Source organism: Opisthorchis viverrini (assembly GCF_000715545.1).
Source record: "Opisthorchis viverrini unplaced genomic scaffold opera_v5_16, whole genome shotgun sequence".
NCBI classification, from domain to species: domain Eukaryota; kingdom Metazoa; phylum Platyhelminthes; class Trematoda; order Opisthorchiida; family Opisthorchiidae; genus Opisthorchis; species Opisthorchis viverrini.
In genome coordinates, this window is record NW_008751672.1 from 1564551 (window position 1) to 1587145 (window position 22595).

Consider the following 22595-nt stretch of genomic DNA (forward strand, 5'->3'; position numbering starts at 1 on the left):
AAATCAACCAGAAAAAACTTCAGTGAATTCTCCTAAGCAAGCAACATTTCCTGCCGGTTGCGTGATTCCAGGAGGAGTGCGTTGGAGAATGCTGGTTGCCCCATATTGTTGCAGCCCTTGCTTATCTCCTGTACCAGAGTTGACAATAACATTCAGAACCCCTCATGTGAATGACTGAGTACGGTAGAACACACTGTGAGTAGGATTTTTTCATTCTTCAGTGTTATTAACTAAGATTTTAGCCATACAGGAATCCAGATATAGGTAAGCTGTACCGGCGCTTTTATTTGATGATCCTTGATTTGTTGCAAGTGGTCATGAGTTCTATAAAATTTGCATTTACTTCACCGTCGTGACGTCTGCCTTCGATTATGAAGCAATTAATCCGGTTAGCGCAAGGAGCAATGCACCAGAGCTTTGCTCTTGTTAGCGCCCACCTTTTGCCGCGCAAGGTTATGAAACTTGGTTATCAGGCGTCGTGTTACCCAAACTTCACCAATGCACGTTGGAAACACTTGAATATACGACCATCTTTTAAACTGATAGATCTGTCTCTTTTGCACAACTTCCCGAAAGTCGACCTAGTAACTATCCCGGCTTGCAAATCTCTGATCTTTGAAAAATCCAATTCAAAGTTTGTGAATAAACCCCAACTTAATGAGAGAGCATTTCTTTTGGTTTATTGTTTTTTTTGAGTTAATGATCGCTTCATTAAATCGCTTCTAGACATACCAAGATGATTCATCTTCCACACGAAGAAGTGGTGGTGATCAGGTATTTTTATCTGTGATCTTTATTTAGAAAAGATTACCTCAAAGTTGAACGGAATTTCGTCGTGGATTATTAAACTGCAATCCATTCACTGATTAGCCAGACTTTTGGGACAACTCGAAAATCCGTTGAGTTGATATTAGCCAGAAACCGAACCCTAAGTTTGCGATGTTCTCTAAACGCCACATCATGCTTCACTCAGGATGATATTTACGATATCAAACTGTTTCTCTCAAAATGAAACCTTTCGAAACGCTAGTGACTTGTCGTTTTTCAGCCTTTACCATTGTGCCCCATCAACTCAGATGTCACATATCTGTGCGCAAACTGAAATTTTCAGTGAAGTTGGTAGAAGGGGGTGAAGTATCATTCAGTCACACTTGACGTTCTCAGCAGTTCGACTTCGGACTATACCTAAAGCATTCTGTTTGATCATTACCATCACAACGTCCTGCTTGGCGCACAACACACAGGCTGGGCAATTTTGATACAACTTTGATATGCAAACAGGCTGTTCGAATCACATTGTCATTTTGTATAAAAAGTGCGACATGTGAAACTATCGGGCATCGATTGGACATACTTTGGTACTCGAAGAAAACACCCTGACGGTTAAACGCGAAGTAATTTCTGAAATACCAAACAGAACGCCACGCTGAATAGACTCATTGACCATCCAAACGTGTATGGGTGGGAAACTGAAGCGAAACTAATTGATCGGTCAACTTTTTGGCTTCTTATGTAACATTCCAGATTAATGTGCTTCGTGGGGCATAAAATGTCAACGTGATCTCATCGACAAATACTCACACGAATGGACAAAATAACTATTCCGGAATGAATAAAACTCGACATGCTCCAGTGCGGGCATCACAGTCGATTTACTGGTTGAGTAAAAACTTTCATCCGAAGCGTGGAGATGAAGAAAGATAAGGTCAAGGGATAGAAAGCCCACTGCTTGCGTAGATTGGTCAAGTCAACTCATGTTGGAAGTTTGCATCGATTTTATGCAACATTGTGGTCGGATCTCAAAAAACGTCCCCGCTTCAAGCCCTCATTTGAGACTCTTGAGTTGTGGAGAGATAAGACAGGTTCCTGTTTTAATTCATAGACTTAGTTTGTTCTCTAGAAGTGAATGGTGGTCCAGCTGAACTGTGAATCAAAGGCAGCTGTCTGCTTTTCATTCGGATAAGACAGGTTCCTGTTTTAATTCGTAGACTTAGTTTGTTCTCTAGAAGTGAATGGTGGTCCAGCTGAACTGTGAATCAAAGTCAGCTGTCTGCTTTTCATTCGCTCGTCTGATTGAGAAAATAGTACCTATATCTGCTGTCTTTGAAGTTTGACTAGAGTTTCACACCAAACATCTACTTAAATTCCAATCCATGGATTTATCTGATCCTCCAGGAGAATCTAAAGCTTTCTGAGGTTTCACCACTGGTCAAATGGCCTTCTGAGTTACTGCGTCATTAGCTAGACTATGAATTACGCTCTGCACAGAGCTGGCTTATGTTGCTGGTAACCTTGTCTTCAGCCGTTTGTAGTTTTTAGCCCCGGTTTTTTCGCGTTTTCCCATATTTAGCCAACATGCTAAAAAATGAAGTGCTGCCAATCCGTGTGAGTATCGTTGCCGGACAAAAATGCCATGTGTGATAGAGAACCTGTCACTCGCTCGATGGTGCTCTGACCAGTGGAACAAGTAAACAGCTGAGTACAAACAAGACTTACGTCTCTATGTGTCCGTCTTAGTGTGTGGTGAAAACCTATAGTGGTACACGGTAGGTGGGAAGAATTGTGTGCCTGCGCACAGCAATGTCCTTCGGTGCAACAGCAGACTCTGTGACCTCTGTGTTGCCTCATTGTTTGATGGGGTATGATTATTGATTTTTTGGCTTATTGGAGAGGCACATCTGAATAATTATCGCCTAAAAAATGTTGAGGATGAAAATCAGCTCATTTGATGGATTATCTCAAGTGCAAAGAATATTGTTATGTCTGAATGGCATGGCATATTTGATGAATAGGTCCAATCAAGGATAGCGATGTGGAGATGTATCACTATGTAAGAAAACACTGTTTTATTCGACTGGCCTCGATAAATGAGGCATCAGGTACAAACATCCATGCAAAGGGATCGCAGTGCTCAAGTTTGAAGTAACGGAGAGCTTAGGAGGCATAATGAGATTATTACACCAAGACGACGTGAGCTCACTTAGGGGGTTTCGTATCGACATGCCTGGTCAACGTGCCCTGAGTGTTACGGCACCTCCAAGTTGTTATTCAGAAAAATTCCTCGTATGCCGATTTATAAGAAGAGATGCGTTGTATTTCGGAAAGTTCATCTCGTCTTTTCATACAGAAGGAACTGGGATAAGTAGATGTCGACAGGGATGAACTTTTACTTAATGACCATCTCTTTGGTTACAAAAACCACATTGCCATTTGAAGGCTTTATTTAGCCTCCTGTCAAACTGGGTTTTTAAGTTGATCTTACTGATTTATATCCGTATTGGTGTCATTGATCTTATCTGGACATATGGGTGAGCCGCAATTTTTAAGCACAGTTTCAGGATCTAAATAGCACATAGCATGTTCAACTTAATCTGGCCGCAAATTGGATTGATACCCAATAGTATAATGTGGTACTTCTTTATTGATTTATGGATGATACGGCAGTCTTTGGCCACCGAGAAATTAGTATGTACTCATGAGGACGCCAAGTTAAAGGCAGTTTTGCTGTAACCACGTTGGCTTCATCGGTATCTTTACCGGAATGTTTGAGTAGGTTCTGAAAATCACATAAATTTCCAAAAACTATGGAGGAATAAAAGGTGGAAACTGGTGATAAACGTAAATGATTTGACAATATGTACCACAAATTTAAAATGGGTCGCTTGTAATTCAGCCAAAACAAAACTGTATACACGAGTTGATCCCTTTCCTTTATTGGATCGTACGGAAATGAGAAAGCCTTCCTTGATTACTGGAAAGCATATGAAACATGCAGGTAAACCAGCAGGTGTTCACTTTGTTGGTGTTGACGAGTGGACAACAGTGGTGATAAAAACTGCACTGTACTTAGTCCAGATGTCTTGTGCCTTCTTGGTAGCATATGTTAGCTACAAGGAGGTATCCAAATTTCCCCTTGCTGCCAGAATGCTCGACGATCAAAAGCCGCGTCCGTCTGAATCCACATATGTCATAAATACATTTGTTCCCGTGCAGCGCCTAACGTCACTGGACGTTGAACACATTTTGGACTTCTCAAGAAACTGACAAAAATTCAGGATTTCTACAGAATTTGCTGGAGGCAGACCTTTGCGTGGACTCTAGATTGCATTTCAAACCACCCATCAGGTCCGCGTAAGATAGCTGCGATTAACTAAGGAACTACAATATTGTGAACAGGCGGAATCGCACCGCTCCAAAAGCGAAAGGTAGCCTTGCAGCTTTATAGGAAGATTTATTCTTCAAGTCCTATGTGATTTCATCTCGTCTGATTCAGAGCACTCGCGTTACCGAGCGTCCTTACCCCAACCGATTATCATGCTCACCTTTTTTACTAATTCATTTTCTCTCTCCAGTGGTCTCTCACAAAGTTTACAGTTACACAGGGCACCGATTACACAACACTGTCAACACTGGCCTATTTATCCTTCTGGTTGGCTTGTCACATAGTTTATTTGTAATATACGTCAAAAAAGTCGGCGCAAATGCCGAGAGTTCTTGCCGCAGAAATGCTGCAACAAGATAACTGTTATGATCTCTAGACTAGACACTTATGTTGCCAAGTTTACATGGTTTCTTTGATTGCATGAAGCAAATGTCTGTTATCCAACTTAGTTTAAACGATCGATGATACATCCTACATAGACACCGTCCAACATTCCCCCCTCAGGTCAGTAGAAGGTGCACCACACTTACGAATTTTTCCCGAGGCTACTTGCGTGGAATTTGCTTACATGATTCGTAATCTTTTGAGGTTAAAACAGAAACCAGATAATTGTTGTTTGACCCAAGAAACGGAGTTGATGTAAGGGAAAAAGTCGTATTGAAAATACTTTCTTGAGTTTTTTGGATGTTGGGAAGTGATATATGGAATCTAGATGAATAGCTGGCAGTGGTTCATTGGGGCGTGAGATATGTAGGTAGATAGATAGATGAGATAGAAAGGTGTGAGATATCGGTGGGGATTTGCTCAGTTATCGTGGTCTGAGAACAACAAACCAGTAATAGTGAATATTCGTTGGAATCGAGAGCAATTCTCCCAGAATCGCAGATAATTTGCTGGCAACTTGCACTTAATTTCAACTTTATCTATATATTGAAGAAATTCTTTTACCAGAAAAGTGAAAAGTGAACCATTTCAAATTTCTAAGTAGCAACCCGCAGTTTATCGTTATATTACAGTTCACTTATCGGTTTAACCCTCGTACCTTTCTTGCAAGACGACGTTGAATGGAGGCTGACAGGCTGGCCAGAGTGTTGCATAGTTCCACCCCCTTTTATCGCACGTGTTTGTCTCTTCAACAAGATTTGCCATGCGCCAACCTGCCTTACAGTGTGTCAACTTTACTTCAGCGCTTTCACACCTTGAAAAAAACGCGGGGTAATGTGGTGTTAGATGATAGGTTGGATATATTTTGCTCAGTAGATTTACAGCACTGACTAAACCCTTTGAAGCAACAAAGGATAGATAGACGATAGGAAAGTCCGTGTTTGTGAGTGACCCATCAAATAGGGTAACCGGGTATCAAATGAGGCTCTATATAGGCTGACACGATGCTTACTCTTTGGTTGGTGGTGAACGATGGACAATTAGATACCGAATACGGAAGAGGTAGATTGAATTCTCCAAGGTGAATCGAAGTAATGGAGCTTTGAGCGTTCTGTCCAGACTGAAGTAACTGTTTTGAAGGATCATCACCGCATAATACGCGCATTGAATGGCACAAATTGATGAACGGTACACTGGAGCATGCTGTTTAACCTTGGAAATTGCTGAAACTCTAGCTTCATCAAAATAGGGACCTCGTTCTTATTAATGTACAAACTACCATCCTTGACACTTTCAGTTCCCACACAAGGTGGTAGAATGCATTCGACTGTGGCAGGTTTGAGGTATTGATTGTTTTACAAGTAGCTTGTGTCAAGCGGCCGTTAATTATTCACAGTACACTGATTGTTTGTTTGCTTTGCTGACTAAACCAAAAGGATCTTGTCAGTGTGCCGGAAGTCTGGTAGCTCGACTGCTTTAGCGGTGGTTTAATCAAATAATGACTGATGCTTTCGGTGATCAGATTAGCGGTAGTCAAACATCACCAACGAGGGAATCAGATGGTGTCCCCCTTGAACACCAACCTTCTAAGCTAATGAGTTAATTTGTCGGAAAGCGGAGATTCTGCAAACCAGATGACCTCCGATGATGACGAAACAGGTTGTGAGCTTTTGAAGTTTCCATTTGTAAGTCTGTAAAAATATCTTGCAACATCTCGAGTATTTAATCAATCGAGACTGATCACCTGGTGCAACACACGCGGTTGAGTAAGAACATCAAAGCCGTGACATTCCCGCAAGATGTCTGCTAGTAAGGTGAAAGCTACACAGTGGTCCATATTTTTGCCCAACTGACACACGTGTCATAACGAGACTACTTTTTCTGCTTTTGATTGCGTAATTTTTCCCCATTTACTCCCTTCTTTTTGGTAGTTTTCACTCAGCTGCAGTAAAATTTGTTCGGTATAGACTTCAGTCACACGTGAGGCTTAAAACGACACCCAGAATGCTGGAATCCAAAGCATTCAACGAATGTACAAACTGTAGTAGCAGGTCTGGAGCAACATACCAGAAATCAGTTCGATCTTGTTCCAAATCAGCGGGATGCTGTACAAGATTGATGGGCAACATCCAAATTAAAACTCATCAGCAGTGTAAACCATTTATAATACGGCCTGAAGCTACTAACGAGAGTCACAAATGTGGTGGATTCCCAAACAAACAAACGAGCGCGGTCAGCAATATTGGCATCGTGTGAGGGAATTTCGTCCAGTCCTAAACACATCCTAATCCAATACGTCGATGATGGTGTGTCCCGAAATTCGTGGACGCTACAGAATCTCAACGTATTCTGGGCACCACAAGGGTAGTAAAGAATTCGTAAAACGGCAGTACGCCTCCTCGTCCAATTTACTACTGATAGATGTATCCTTTCTAGAGAAACCTATCTTTAAAACCACCTTCTTTAAGGCGGACCCTACATGGATCGCATGAATGGAAGCGAATTTTTTCAAACGGTGAGACAACCAATTAGCACTCGAGGTCATCCTAGGGTGTCACTTGTTAATTAATTCCGAAACAGAACTATCTTGTACAAACGGTATATATGTATATCCTGTGAACCCATCAGCGCAATACACTGGGTTCACCGCCCGCTCGTGTTTGTACTCCATGGAGAGTTTCGATGACTCACATATCACAAAGCCAAGATACCCCAGCTGCTCCAGTTAGCTCGCATCCTACAAATAAAGTACAGTTAAGTGAAATGAACAATCATAATGTATATCCTGTAAACCCATCAGCGCAATACACTGGGTTCACCGCTAAATCGTGTTTGTACTCCATGGAGAGTTTCGATGACTCACATATCACAAAGCCAAGATAACTACCAAAAGTCTCCTTGCGTGTGTTCATTTACAGAAGCATTTAGTCTCTACCTGTTATGCCACCAGAACGAAGCACGAGAGCTTGGATACTACCAGGTTGCCCAAGCCTGGACAAGTGAAGTCAAGATGCAGAGGTCGGGTTGGAACCACGTACATTCTTGTCAGTAAATTCGCGCTTTCACCATCAAGACACCTTACTCCCAGAAGCATACAAAACTAGTGCGTCTGTTTCAAGCGAGTACGTCTGTTAGACGACATCAGTCGCTTGTTGGTCGAAATATATCCCCGCACGGTCTGTTCTAGTACCTACACTCATTCTAATGCTTTGACATTCGTTAACACAGCTTTTTTTCTCCCATCACATTTCAGAAAAAGACGGCGCCGTTTCCATAAAAAAATTAGTAAGTAAGCTCATTGCCAATCTGATGAATATTTCGGATCCTGCAATGTGCTTTAGTATTACACATGAAAGCGCTTCTCCCTTTTCAACGTTTAAGAAGGGTTGAACTGTGACATTAACATGTTCAGGATCAACCAACGGTTTGTAAAAAAAATAAGCGCAGGAGGGATGGAAAAAGATGCCTCAAACTAGTCCGCAGTGTGAAAGCGACACATGAACGTAATGGTGGAGATTGAATTTTCCAGGGTTTCTGCTAGAGACAAGTCAGACCTACCGGGGACTGTGCACTGTTTCGCCTTGATCCCACGTTTGCAAGCAAGTTCCAGACTTGGTTCCGTACATGTATTAACATGATTTGTTTTACGTGTTTGTTTGTTTAACGTGTTTTACCACGATATTTTCTTATTATCCGTTTTACTTACAGCTAATAAATGAAACTATCACGTCCGACATCAACATTGGTCAAACCAAATTCATTTGCATAAGCGAATTACTTAGGTTGATAGCTGACATGTGCAGGGCACAGACGAAGTTAAAAAACGAGATGTACAAACACAGCTAAGCTAGTTATTCAGAGGTGGGGTTTTAAACCATCGTGGCACCTTTGTTTAGGTCGCATTTGACCAAGTGTATCCCAATTATTAGGGTAAAGTGAGAGGTTGTTGGAGATTGAGAACACGTCACACTTCTTTAGTGCGCTGATGATAATGTACAATAGGAACTCGCATGTTTCGAACATCCATACTTAGTGTTTATATGAATGGCAGTGCTAAACACGGAAAGCACTTTGTGCGTGTTTCAGAGTATGCAATTCTGGAACAACTTGCGTACAACGAAAAGTTTCTCTAACGGTTTTCCTTACAAGCAAACCCCTAGAACAGCATATTGTCCTCAAGTAGAGAACATAACCTGAGGAGAGAAAAGCTTATGAACGAAAATAGATATTGAGCTTATCAAGATGAAATGCACCGTGCAACATACTACTGGTGCAGTACTTGCAAATTATTCACTGTCACGAACCCTTATGATAGTTTATACTAGTAAAACGCTTTACTACGCACCGAACACGAATCAACCCGACTGATAATTGGCCCATGAATACTTACACTACAAAATGTGTGTGAATTTGTCAGAGTTACTCCGTGTTACAATGATAAAGTAAGGTCGTACGATGTTGCAAACCACATCAAGTCAGCGCTTATCGAGATCTTATTTTTTCTTGTTGTTATTGTAAAGTGTTACGACTTTTGACTCCAAATTAATGATTTTGGTGTCAATGGCCTCGGAGCGTTCTACAGTATGAGCGATTTTCAAGGATATATCTGTGTTCCAGTAGTAGACAGCTGAGGCGTTTACTGCGAACAGACAGGAACGACGGAATATGTTGCTGACTCTGTTTACACCACAACGCACGACTGGAACTTTATTGCCCAGGGGGAAAAGTCGTACAACAAGGATTTTGACTCTTACAATTCCACGACAAAACCATCATGAAGCTTTGGGCTTTTCGCTAAAATATAGTGATGCTCGTGCAGTCAACAATGAACTGCAGGGTATTTAGGTGGAATACCACAAAAAATTTCTACATATCGTTTTTTGATAATCCTTGGGTTAGATTTTGCAAAGCATGACCAAGTGTCCTCACCACTTATTACATCAGTATTCTAAAAATCAAGCAATTATACCGTTCGCAGAGTTCAGGATGTGATTAGTCATTTGTCATACAAGCAACCACTGAGATTTGCGAAGTACATGAAAACGCCCAGTGTTTTGTCCGTTTATCTCCACCAAGTAGCTTGGTAAAATCAAGGGTTTTTTATTTTCATCATTGATCACTTCATTAGGTGAAAACAGCAACTACAGAAAAACAGATTACATAAGATCACTTTCCTGGTTATAAATAACCAGACTAGGCATTAAACTATTTGAACCTGAAATCAAGGATACTCCAGCCGGTTTTGCGGAAATGGTGGTCGGATACTTTTAGTGTCTCTTGTCAGTTATGATCTATGATCATTTGACTCATCCCCATAAAGTGAAGCTCGTGTGAATAAGATACCCGTGCCTCTACCATAGTCACACCCGGTAAAATTCCAAAACAAATGGTCTAGAGATAATTGGTCCGTAGGAATCGGTAGCTCTCCAGACAAACAAACTAGTTTTTCAGTAAAATCCAGATTTTCCTACTTATTCAGCTATTGGACCTAATACCCTTCCACCAGTTTGGTGGAGGAATGTTTACCCACATTGTCTCAAGCGTGTTCAGATTAATGCTCCCACCTCTGCGCTTGGAAAATTTACCGGAACTGTGCCCCGTATAGCGGTGTAAATGCCCCAAATATTTACAGCCTCTACAGTTAAATGCTGACGACAAAGTCGTAAATTGTGACCAACTCGTTCCCGATTAGCTCTTACTGCCAATTGAGCAGGCCCATTTGGTAATCGGTTAAGGCCTGCATCAAATGCCCATAGCACCAAACGTTTTATTCATCCCTGTGCTTAGTCTTCAAATGACAGCCAAGTAAATTGCAGAAATGGTTCAGCAAGTGTAATGATTTTTCCACAGAACAGAGTTTGTAAAACACTCTATCCAAGTGTCGATCAAGTCATTTATTTTAGCAGTTCTACCTGACCTTCGTAAAGCTTGCAAAAACGCTAACCCTTGGGAGTTTTCTGAAACCCTGGCAGATCGTATAACAGCACGCATGTAAAACCCCGTGAAAAGTTTGCCCATACTCACTGTTTGGTTTTGGAGTGAGCGTTTTCGGAACATCCAGCAACCTGATGGGACAATGTGAAATCTAATACGGGCACCATAATTTGCCAGATAACTGCATGGGGTTGTCCAGACTGAAGTTACCGAAAATTCAGATTGCATTCAACGATCACAAACAACCTAAGCTAAACCCAAGCTAACAACGGCCTGGAAGATCGGTAAGTTATAAGCTTTAGCTTACGAATCGAAGCATGACTGTGTCCCATTCTGTCACATATGGGAAAGTGAATCATTGTTTCATTTCTACGCCCTCATCAAAGAGGAAGGGTGTGTTTGTTGAACTGAAGATATTTTCACCTATTTGGTTCACTGGCATCCAAAATAGGTCCGTCGAGCAACTGTCCACTTGAAGCCCACTTATAGCGGATAAGTCACTGGTGGTCATACGGAAGCCAACATGACACCACGTGGAAGCTGATGACGCCGATGTTAACCAGTGAAAATAAAAAGGGCTGACAAACACGCATATAATTGTTGGAAGCGATCAAACTTTCCAACACTATGGAATATCAGTGAGCACCAAAAACGATACAACTTATTTTCCACCAAGTTGCTGACCTCGCCTCTCACCTCCTCGAAGTTTTGGCCGGATACCCCAAATCTTGCGGTCAAATTACGCTTTCACTACTCTCGGGAAGATGCCTATTACAACTATATGTAAGTGGAAACAAATAGTCGAAACCAGTAGTCAGGTAAACATTGGTATTGTCACCTCCCTGTGTGACAGATTCAGACAAGTGTTGGTCACAAAGCGGGGCAGGTATACCAATAGCAGTGTGAAGGAGGTGAAGCTTAACCAAACAATTTATTAGGACTTCCATGGTGATTTAGAAAAGGTAGGTTAGGGACATGCAAGTTTGATTCTTGTGAGACATGTGCGTCAGAAAAGTTGCAGATCTGGAACAATGAATGAGGTCCTCCAGACGTACCTGAATTTGGAGAAATTCATAATTCCGAAATTGAGCAAAATTCCAAGTAAGTTTGAAAAACACCAACCTCTATTTTGTGCCACACAAAGACAACAGTCAACATAAATTGGAGGGCACTTACTCCGGGAGAGAAGCAAAGTGTTACAATGCTGAATCTCACCTCCCGATTAGATGCATTTGAAGGAAATCTGGATCCATTGGGCTTCGCAGAATCGCGCTCACCGGTACCTAAATTTACCTCATGGATCCATCCTCGTAAACATATCCGTCTGAGAATGTCATCCTAATTCTGACAACATCTTACCAAATGCATGTAGAATACCACCAGTTTATTCGTTATCGCCCTGATTAGGTGTTTTTGGGTGATCCACGTAATACTCCTTCGGTGCTACGCTGGAAGAGGTAGAGTATGACGCTTTCTTACCGTCGTATTCAAGACTGCTACTAGATTGCGACAGGCCCCTGCAATCGTGCCCGACTACCTTATTCACTCGGAATAAAATCGGCACCAAACACTTGCGCACGGCACCATATTCGGCCACATTCGAATCGTCTGAATCCCCCTACCGTTCGTTGGTACCCAGGGAATTAACCATTGCAGACGGGCAAAATCGATGAGGGTGTCAACCAGGGAGGAGGGTCATACGTAAAGATTCCTTTTGTCTTTCTGAGCGACTAAGGTGTTGTTAAGGAACACTTGATCGGAATGTAACACTGTATAATGTGACTTCTAATGAGAAGTGAATTTAGTCACAGTGGGTAAGTGGTTGCAACTTAGTGACGACAGCCACTTGGTAGCCCAGTCCTAATGACAGAAGTTATTCAGGAATTGATCCAATTTAAGTTCTGGTGATTAATATTAATATATTAGAATTTGATTGATAACCACGCGATTCCGTAAATCCACATAAACGACAAACCAGTGTTATGCGCACGCGATTCCGCTGGGTCTCCGTTAGGTGGTCTGAGGGTCAAGGTATGCTGCCAGACTGCCACATGAGGAAACATCAACCCCAAGGCAGCAGCTCACCAAGACAGTTCGAATGTGCGACAATACACCATGTTATGTTGTACAGCTTTCCCAATGCGACCAAGCGAAAACGCGTGCAAATAAGTGTGAAAACTATGTTCGTTTTTCACCTCAGCGAAATTCCAGAACTACTTCCATCCTTCAGTTGAGTTAAACCTGACGGCACAATTAAACCAAATGCACAAATGAGCTGTCGGGTATCCCTCTCCAACGAACTACCGCTGTTTGTTTTACTGAGTTGCACTTCGCCAAAGCTGATATGGATATTGGCATGTATAAATCCTAGGAATGGACGCTTGGAATTTCTGTGATTCAAAATGTCAAGACAACCTACTGGTTAATAAAGAAGAATTCATTTAACCCGTGATCAATAAAGGTCGTTTTTTAATGAAAACGATAACGTTTGGTCAAGGACACGAGACTTATTGCAACGGTAGAGCTAAATAGTGCTGTCGTAGAACCTAGATCAGTTTTTGCTTTTTCTGAAAAAGTCTATGAAATAGTTGTCAAGAATGATGATTATGATAGCTAGATTTTCGTGCATTTTTCGGCCTCTCTCCACTGCGAAATTCCCCTTAGGTTCATATCACACGGTGGCGGGTTCAAATGACGCTTTGAATCACATAATACGACCACAGTATGACAATAATTTTTATCACTTGAGAATACTAAAAAAATTTGGCAGATGGTCAATCAGTCCCACTGCGATCGCTGGAATAATCAACTTAACTTCATAAACTTAACATCATAAACGAGAGATTCAATGGAGTCTCCCGTGAAAACCAGATTGATTTGCAGATGAGTGTATTTCTCGAAAATAGTGCAATTTGGGTTCCAAGTAGATCATAAGGTTGACGGAAACTCGGAGACTGCGCCTACCTGCTGAGCCCCAAGAAGGGCGAAACCGGTCGTGGGCTGTGGAAGAGTTTTCAGCAGCCCTGTGAGTAGTTTCCTTTATGAAAATTCACATATAGAATTACATTGATGTGCCTTGTTCATCGAACCTTAGATAGTTCATGGAAAACTTACATCACAAAATTGAAGGGCGACAGACAAATCAGAAATCAGATTTGGCGCACCCAGTAAAAGATTGAGGTGGCAGTGGGATCAAACATTTTCTAACACAGACACCTGGTTAAAATATTTCAAATCAGTCTAACAACTTATCTCAATTTTCCCCTTTTGTTGCATCAAGTGTTCTTGAGTTCGTTTTTCGGCTTTGGATTCTCGCAACATTATGTGAAAACGTGGGATTTCGGCTTTTTATACGTGTTTGGCACCTGTTATTTGCTCTCTCACACATTTACATTTTCTATGCAAGCGCCAGAAGAACAAGGGTACAAAGTGAGCTCTCAGACAATTTCGTCTTGACAACGACTACAGCAAAGGTATTCTGCACGGTAGACCGATAACTGTGTTTTACTCACACTACCGAAACAAGCGTAAAACTTCATTCAATTCACAGATGATCAAAATTGGCTCGGAAGAAAGTCAATGTTGATTTTAATACAATGTTCACTGTCTTGTCACACTTTGAGGAAATTTCCTTTTTCCTTTTCCGAACTAATGCTAACATACAAAATGTTTAAAGCTTCAACGTGAAGGATAGCTCTAGTAGGTATGCACGCATGTTCCACATCCTTTACCACGGTAAATCTAAACTAGTGTGAGGGTCCTATCACCTTGTAAATTGCAAGCAAACATTCAGGCTCCTTTGACAAGACAGTCACTTACCGCCACCAGGTTGGTTACTACACTCTGTGAGCCGCATATATATATATATATATAGCTCTAGTATATCAAACGTAATGTAACCAAGTGCAGGGGCTCGTTAATTGTGCTGCAAGATGAGCTGAAGCTCGACTGGGCGTGGTAGTGGGGCCGGTTATTAGAAGTGCAGGAGTTTCCAAAGCACATTAACAATCTAAATTGTTCTCCATGGTATTAAACTCGTAGACGGTTCGCTTGACTTACAAGAGCCCTCAATTTCACATTCTGCCACATGAAGGAGGGAGTTCTACGGACATTGTAATACAAGAGAGATAAATGACCTGTAGGACGATTTAAAGGGTTTTTTTAAAGGGTGATCTAAAGGGCGTTGATTACATGGTCTTGGTATGCTTCCGGGCCACCGAAACCTGGCTTGGCTCTGTTTGCCTTGTGAGCTAGTATGCTCTTAAATGGCATTATTTAGAGATCAGGTGACGATGCTTTCATAAAATTCTACCCGATTTTGAGCAGAAGACACCTTAGAAACCAGCAGACTCCTCGCCATACAGGTGAGCTCAAGTTGGTTGTGAGGTTGAGGTTGCCAGAAGAATATATCCTTTTCTCATTGGGTCGGGCTGTAGTGCATGCAGCGCAACTATGCCCCTATTTGGGTAGGCCGAGCAGTATTATTATAGGATGATTTGCCTACCTATTTCAATAGCGGCCTCATTTCAATTTCCCAATTTTCATTCTCACCTTAAACCAACTGGAATAAATTTTCCCAATCCACTGAGATTTAGAGTCTTATAAGGGATCAAGTGCTGCTATTTTCAAGCGTCGATAATTACACTGTTGAACGATTTTTAAAATACTTAACATTTCCACATTATGGGGGGGGGATGAGACAACCAAACTTACCTACAGAAACATAGTCACAACTGATAATCACCGACAAAAACTTACTTGTTTTCAAGTTTAGTTCACCCGGGTTTGCATGAAAACATTAGTCTGTTGGCTAAAAAGACCCTTGGATTTACTGACTTTGGCGCGAGGAGTATTTAGAATCTGGATATGAACCGTAGCAGGTTCCTTCAGGTCGGGATGGCTCAGTGGGTGTAGCGCGATTTCATTCACCGAGAGGTTCGTGGTCCGAACCCGATCTCTGCATTGCAAATTCCCCGTCTAGGCTTGAGCAACCTTGCAGTATCCCAGCTCTCGTGCTTCCTTCTGGTGGCATGGCATTTGAGCACCGAAAGTGTGCTACAGCTGAACGACGGTTTTGCCAGGTTGAGTGTGCAAATCACTTTTAACCTTGGGCACAGATTCTACTTTATTTAATTTTTCGGCGCATGTGCATGATAGAATTGCTGACACCTTCCCTCACACTCACTGTGGCAGTAATACGATTCTCTACGAAGCGTATCACATTGGCCTCCACGAGATTTGTTGTGAAATTATTTAGCTGAACACCCAGGTTCGGAATGGACCACCTCATGCCCGGAAAAGTCTTTTGAAATCTAACCGGATCGCCGTCGGTATTTGGCAGTCATCGGATTTTATGCAAGCTCTCTGAGCCAGTTAAGCTATAAGTGTAAGAAGACCTCACTAATTTTCTACACAAAGAAATCTCAGAGTAGGCTGTGTGATGCAACTTATGCAAAATAATATAAGTAAGATGTTGAAATCCACCAACAGTGTCGGATCTCCACGTGAAGGAATTCTACACTTCTACAAGTTCAGAGATCCTCTGGCTTGCTTGATTTAGCTAGTCGTTAGCAGCTGTCCCCTAGCCTTTCTATGGGACCCTCCCACACAAAAGGAAGGGAGCATAGCTTTTATCCTTTGTGACGGTGAGACGACCAAATTAGCCACCAACATGCCGCCTCATCTTTAATAAACGATTAATTTTAGGGCACTAAGTGAGTTGGTAGAAAATTGTTTAGTCAATACCTTCCACATGATATCTAGAAACTTCAATCAAGGTTTTATATCAGCTCTCATCTTTTGGTCTTCTATTTGAAATCCCACCTGGCCAAAGGCAGGACCGATTGCTACCCCGCAGGACTTTTAGGCATATATATGTAATTGTTCTAACTCTTTAATCCACCAATGTTTGTTTTTCCACCTAAATATCGACGTTTCTCTGGGCACTAGTTTATTTCTAGTCCGTATCCCAGTAGGATTATCCCCTCCAAGACGATCATTTCAAATGAACACCAGGGACATTTAAAGCTAGGTTTTGCTGTTGAGGGCGAAACACCTTGATCAAGTGTTGAATGGAAATGAACCAGTCTTTGGAGGGTAATGACCCATCCGTTGTCTTGCTGAATCTTCCGTCAACCATAATGTTTACCAACATATCAACAGGTTTAGCGAAGGGAAGTGGGTCAGAAGTGGTTGTATTGGCGCAAATTTTTGGCCTTTACTAGATTTCCCAGTTGCATCCACTGTTACATCCTGTGAATGAACCTCAACAAGATAATAAACGAATCGCGTAGAGGCGTTTATAGGCGGTGTTCAGTACATTGGATCGGCCTGGACTAACACCGATGCGTATGACAAAAGTAACACGCAGCTCTTACAAAGCAGAAAGGGCATACTTGGACGAAGGCAAACCGATCATATGATTGCAGCGTATGGCAAATTATATGTCTTGCTGTACACCCGTCTGGTTGTCGGTCCCAGATTTTACACTGGGCAATCAACCTGTAGAAGTGATTTAACTTTATCACACTCTGTACATCCATCAAAACGGGCTTTTGGGTTTGAGCAACCGATTGGTAACAAACAGAGGAGTAGGAAGAAAGCTCTCTGCTGTATATTAGGAGCTCCCGCACTTTTTACGCATCAGAAATAGCAAACCGATATATGATTGCAGCGTATGGCAAATTATATGTCTTGCTGTACACCCGTCTGGTTGTCGGTCCCAGATTTTACACTGGGCAATCAACCTGTAGAAGTGATTTAACTTTATCACACTCTGTACATCCATCAAAACGGGCTTTTGGGTTTGAGCAACCGATTGGTAACAAACAGAGGAGTAGGAAGAAAGCTCTCTGCTGTATATTAGGAGCTCCCGCACTTTTTACGCATCAGAAATAAAGAGCAACAGATGTCGAACTGCGCCCGAATTATCGAAATCACCTGAGAAATTCACATAACACAGGCAGCAGGCTTCATTCTCTCATACATTTATATTCTATGATGAAAAGACGATAATACAGTATAGCCAACCTCAACCAATGCAAATTAATCACCTACTCAAACCGATGAGAGATCGAAACTATAGTTATAATTACGCCTTGGGACCCACATTTGAAGCAAAGTGTTTAATTCTGCTGATTTTCCTGCCCAACGCTACAAGACAATCGTGGATTTGTTAATTTATGATAACAGTTGTAACACTAATCCAAACCATTTAAAAAGTCATGAAGCCGTCGTACCAAATGACATGTGTGTTAAATTTATAATAGTCTTGAAACTCTATAAGTTGACTTACCCGCGGCGTAGTTGTTCAGGTAATCCTCTGAATCGGTGCGGCTGTGCTGATTTCCGTAATTCATGCTTGTTGTAGAAAAGTAGCGGGTGTCAGCTGAGGGCAAATTGGATAGTGACTCAACTGTCTGAGCCTTGATGCCTGCTTCAAGTCCAGGAACACTTGCAACGCGTTTGTCAGGCACTGAATGTCCTACACCGTTGACATATCCTGGAGGCAAATCTCGCTCCGTTGGTAAGGTGAGTTCAGACTGGTGCAACCAGAACGACTGGTGTTGAGGCCTTGTCTCAACTCTCAGACTGGTTGGTGACAGAGCACTAGCAACTGAGCCTTCTGTTGTCGAAGATGGACTAGGCTGGCCACAAGATAAACTGCCACCGGCGGAACGGTTACCGGTTTCACGCGAAATGGCCGCGTCCCGAGCAGTATCACCGCGTATGAAGAACGTCGACGTTACAGAATGCGATTTACTGTGCTGAGTTTGACTGGCAAGTTTCTCACTACTTCCGTTGATTGTTGAAGGTTCAATTGCCGAGCTATAAAGTCCTCCGTTGAATACACATTTCTGGCTCTGTGAGCCCGGGACGTTCTGTGAAATGTTGTGAGAAGAACCTTGTTACGGGCAGCGTTATATATTTTATATATGGTCTTAACTGAGGAACGCTATAAATTGTGGAAATCACTGTTTTTTATCCTGCAGTAACAGAACGAACAGCAGAGGCAGCGAAATCGTTATTCGTACGAAAAATGATGAAGTAGCCGTAAGTCCATCAAGGTCAGTTTACAAGATATCGTTCGTTCTTGAGGTCACGTAGACGAACGCTCGGGTGCGAAGTAACTCCCACGCGCTTCCAATATACCATTAAACCTCCGCTATCGTTCCAGGTGTCATAGGGAAGACTACACTCGGTCGGCCCAAGCGGATTCGCACTTCCTCTGTACCTAGTTAGCCCACATCGCAATGGGGTTAACATCCCATGGACAGCAAAACAAGCACACAAACATGTCCTTCGATAAACCGAGACGGGTACACCTACAGATACAACGGCTGAACACATGCACATGCGGACATGTTCGCTTCACTAATGTGTGCATCGTGTTTATGGATTGGTGTGTATTTGCTGGGAAGACCTCACCGCGGGTCACGGTGATCATGAAAGTGTTTTGGTGCATGCACACCTATTAGGTACTGGGAGTGGGAGATCGATCAGTCTTTGAAGAAGACCATTATAAACGAGAGATTCGAGTGCATTCAGTTGAGTCTTCCGTGTGCAAATGAAATTGTTTTGCGAATTTTCTGGTTAATAGTTTAAAATCATCTGATTGGTCTTTACAACATTTGTGGGTGTCATATTTATTCAACTAATATGTAGAACAGTCAGAACCATCAGATCATCTAATACCGCTCGCAGTTTCCTCTAGATAAAGTCAATATAACTAGTTGTAATATTGAAAAGCTGATGCTGGTCTGTCTGCTGTGGGTACAATACTGACCACAGTCCTCTACACGGTGATGTTTTGAATTACATCTCTTCGGGAAACGTGGAAATGACCAGGACAAAGGTGTTCCAGATAATCCCCCTAGTGCTGTACTACCCTACGGGGAACTTCATCGTTTCCGGTTATTCAATAGTCCTTCCGTTGTTCATATTTCACTATTGACTGAATAGCTGGTGTGGAGAAGACTCATGCTTTTGATACTAGAGACGTCACGAAGGCAGATTTATTCAGTAATTCTCGGGCTCATAACCCAAACCAGGAAACATGTAGTAGCCGTACGAAAATATCAGGCACCTAAAGACATTAACAATGTGTAAAGAATGCTCATCAGTTTGCTTGAAGAAATCGATGTCTTCGAATACGCTGCTTCCTAAACTCCCAACTACATCCAGTAACACAGCACAGGAATATACCTGCCTCAGGGAACTGTTGCATGCAGCCCTCAGGTGTTCCTTAAATGAAGTCAACGTGAGAACAACATGAATGAGCGCTGTTTTACGGACAGAAGCGGAAAAAGATGCGTTCACACAAACGATTGCGTGACAACACTAATGCCAAAAAAGATCATGTTATACCCAAGCAGAAAAAATATTTCTGAAATGTGCTAATCCAAAAGTACTCTCATCAAAGACCTTAAAAATGAGCGAGAGTAATGAGGATATGTTGAATACAACCAGGTGTGGTCAAATTCAATCATCATCAGCGCTGTATTAGAGGCTGACATAATTGATCTATCTACAATCCTCTTTAGACAGACCGCAAATTCATCAGTCGTTGCTAACCAAAGTTGCTGAATCGTCCTGTTCAGCTGTTATTGGCTTCATTCCTTCAGCCATTCTCTTTCTGAAAGTCTGTGTATAGCAAATTTTGTTGTTCTATCTATTTTGTCTATTTTGGAATGTGAACAGGCCAGCAAAGCATAGATCACACGCTCAACAGATTACGACCAGGCTCAATATCGATAATTTTTTTGGCTTCACTTCACGAGCGTGATACTGATAATGTTTTCTCTTGCGTTGAAAAAACGTTTGCACCTTGGTTGCCAAATTTGGCAAGCAAATCCACAGCGAACTGCTTGAAAAACCAATCAGTGCACCGGGCCAACAATATTTCGACACACTGCTACGGGAAAACCCTGGTTACCTTCAGGTCAATTTTAATTTTAAGCAAGGGTTTTGGGACCTAAAATAATTTTTCAGCCACGTCACTTGTGAATAAAAAAGACTTTGGTGCTGGTAGTGAACCCATCCGAACTAAATATCCCTGGAAGTTAACAACATTACCCTATACGCACGATTCTCACAAAAGGCGTCAAAATTAAGAGGAAATTGTAGACGATGAAAGTATAATAATTACTGGGTAGGTCATCGTGATGGGAACCATGACCGGGGAAAGATTATATGCTGTATAATTTGTAGTTATAGATTTGTTTTACAAGTATGATAGCTGCTACTGTGCCATCAGAGTAGTCGTAGTTATTGGAAATGTTATCCCTGGGCACTTTCGTTATGAATAAAGAGGAGGAAAACAAGAAACGCTAGCACCAGCAGGATGCTGCTTCTAGGTAGTCATGAAGAAAAAAAGGGGCTGCACAATGAGACACGAGAAATGGAAGGTAATTTATGGAAGCACCGTATATCATGGCAGATTCGACCAACTAACGCATTAAACTGGATCCATTCTACGCATGACGACGTGCAAAAGGCCAAAATGACAACCGGAATACTCAAGTAAATCCGAATGTCGGCTTCACAAGCTGAGAAAGAAGGAACCGGTTGAAGTCAGGTAAACAGAGGTCGCAAACCAGAACCAAGAGGGGTTAAGGACAAAGGTCACGCCAGCATTGACCAGGATAGAACGGCATGGGTCTCGGTGTGGGGAACTCCGGTTGTCGGTCTGCCTGGAAGTCCACTGGTGGCAAGGCCATGGGGTAGCAGCTCGCCACAAAAGCCGTTCGCAAGATCGCGCCGGCGGCTGGCGGTGCGAAGAAGCCTCATCGGTACAAGTCCGCTACTGTCGCACTGCGCGAAATTCGTCGTTGCCAGAAGAGCACTGGGCTTTTCATCACCAAACTACCATCCAAACGACTCGTCCGTGAGATCGCCCAAGATTTCAGGACGGACCTTCGCTTCCAAATCACGGCTGTCTCAGCTCTACAGGAAGCGAGCGAGGCGTACCTTGTTGGCCTCTTCAAAGACACCGACTTCTGCGCCACTCACGCCAAGCGTGTTGCCGTAATGCCCAAGGACATCCAACTGGCACTCCGAATCCGTGGGGAACGCGCTTAAGCGTTATCCACCGAGCGGTCACGTGGCCACCATTCAATAAGGACACAAGATAGCCGATTAACCAATGGAGCTTTCCGGACGGATAACTAGTAAGCTCCGGCTAGCAGTACATATATTGGCACACATGCAACACTACTCAACGCTTAAACGCCGATGCATCGCGACGCTCCTCAACAATGCACTGATAATATCATTTTGACTCGTAATGAAAAGTCTACAATCAAATCACTCAGCTAAGCGAGCAAACTAATGAGTGGATTGTATTTTGTTTGTAAAATTGTTTTTAATTAACCTGATCAGGTTATGGTCCTCTCCTGCTTTTATGAAAATATGTGGGAACATTGCACTTTGCACCTACAAAGTATAAGGTCATGCTCGTGGACGTGCAGTCGCTGAACACGCCACTCATAATCCAGGGAGAGGCACTGGAGGTTGTGGAGCGTTTTACATATCTTGGAAATTGTATTAATTCTGAGTGTATTGTGACAGATGAGGTGAATGCACGAATCTGCAAGGCTCGGGCCACGTATGCCAATTTGAAACACCCACGGCGTCAGAATGGTTTATCCCTGAATCTGAAGGGACGTGTGTATCAAGCTACAGTACGGGCTATTTTGTTGTATGGCTGTGAGACTTGGCCCATTCGAGCAGCGGAACTGAGAATTCTTCAGGTGTTCGACAATCGTTGTCTTAGAACCGTAGCTCGTGTGGGTTGGTGTCGGCGAATTCGTAACGAGGCAGTTAGGAAGCGCGTTTTCGGTTGTGCAACGGCTCCTTCCACTGAAGAATGTGTCCAGCACCAGAAGCTGCGTTGGTTGGGACGTGTGTTACGTATGCCGAACCATCGTTTGCCGAAGAGAGTACTGTTTTTCATGCCCAATTCGGAGTGGCGTAAACAGAGAGGTGTCCAACCCTTGACTTGGCGGAGGAGTATGAAAGAGATCACGAAACCCTTGGGTGCTGTCGGTGCTACTCGCCTTCCAGGATGGGGACCGCGTGATCCACACTGTGCCTGGTTGGAGATACTACAAGATAT

At 42.6% G+C, this 22595-nt stretch overlaps 1 protein-coding gene across 1 annotated transcript in view; it reads right to left on the minus strand.

Annotated features, from left to right (window-relative positions):
• The window catches only part of T265_01492 (hypothetical protein), a gene marked incomplete at both ends in the record, with an annotated part of 92581 nt that overhangs the window by 21984 nt on the left and 48002 nt on the right, over positions 1-22595 (minus strand). Inside the window, one exon of the mRNA XM_009165533.1 lies at positions 17775-18360. Coding sequence (XP_009163797.1) covers positions 17775-18360 — 586 coding nt within the window. The remainder of the gene's footprint in view (positions 1-17774; positions 18361-22595) is intronic.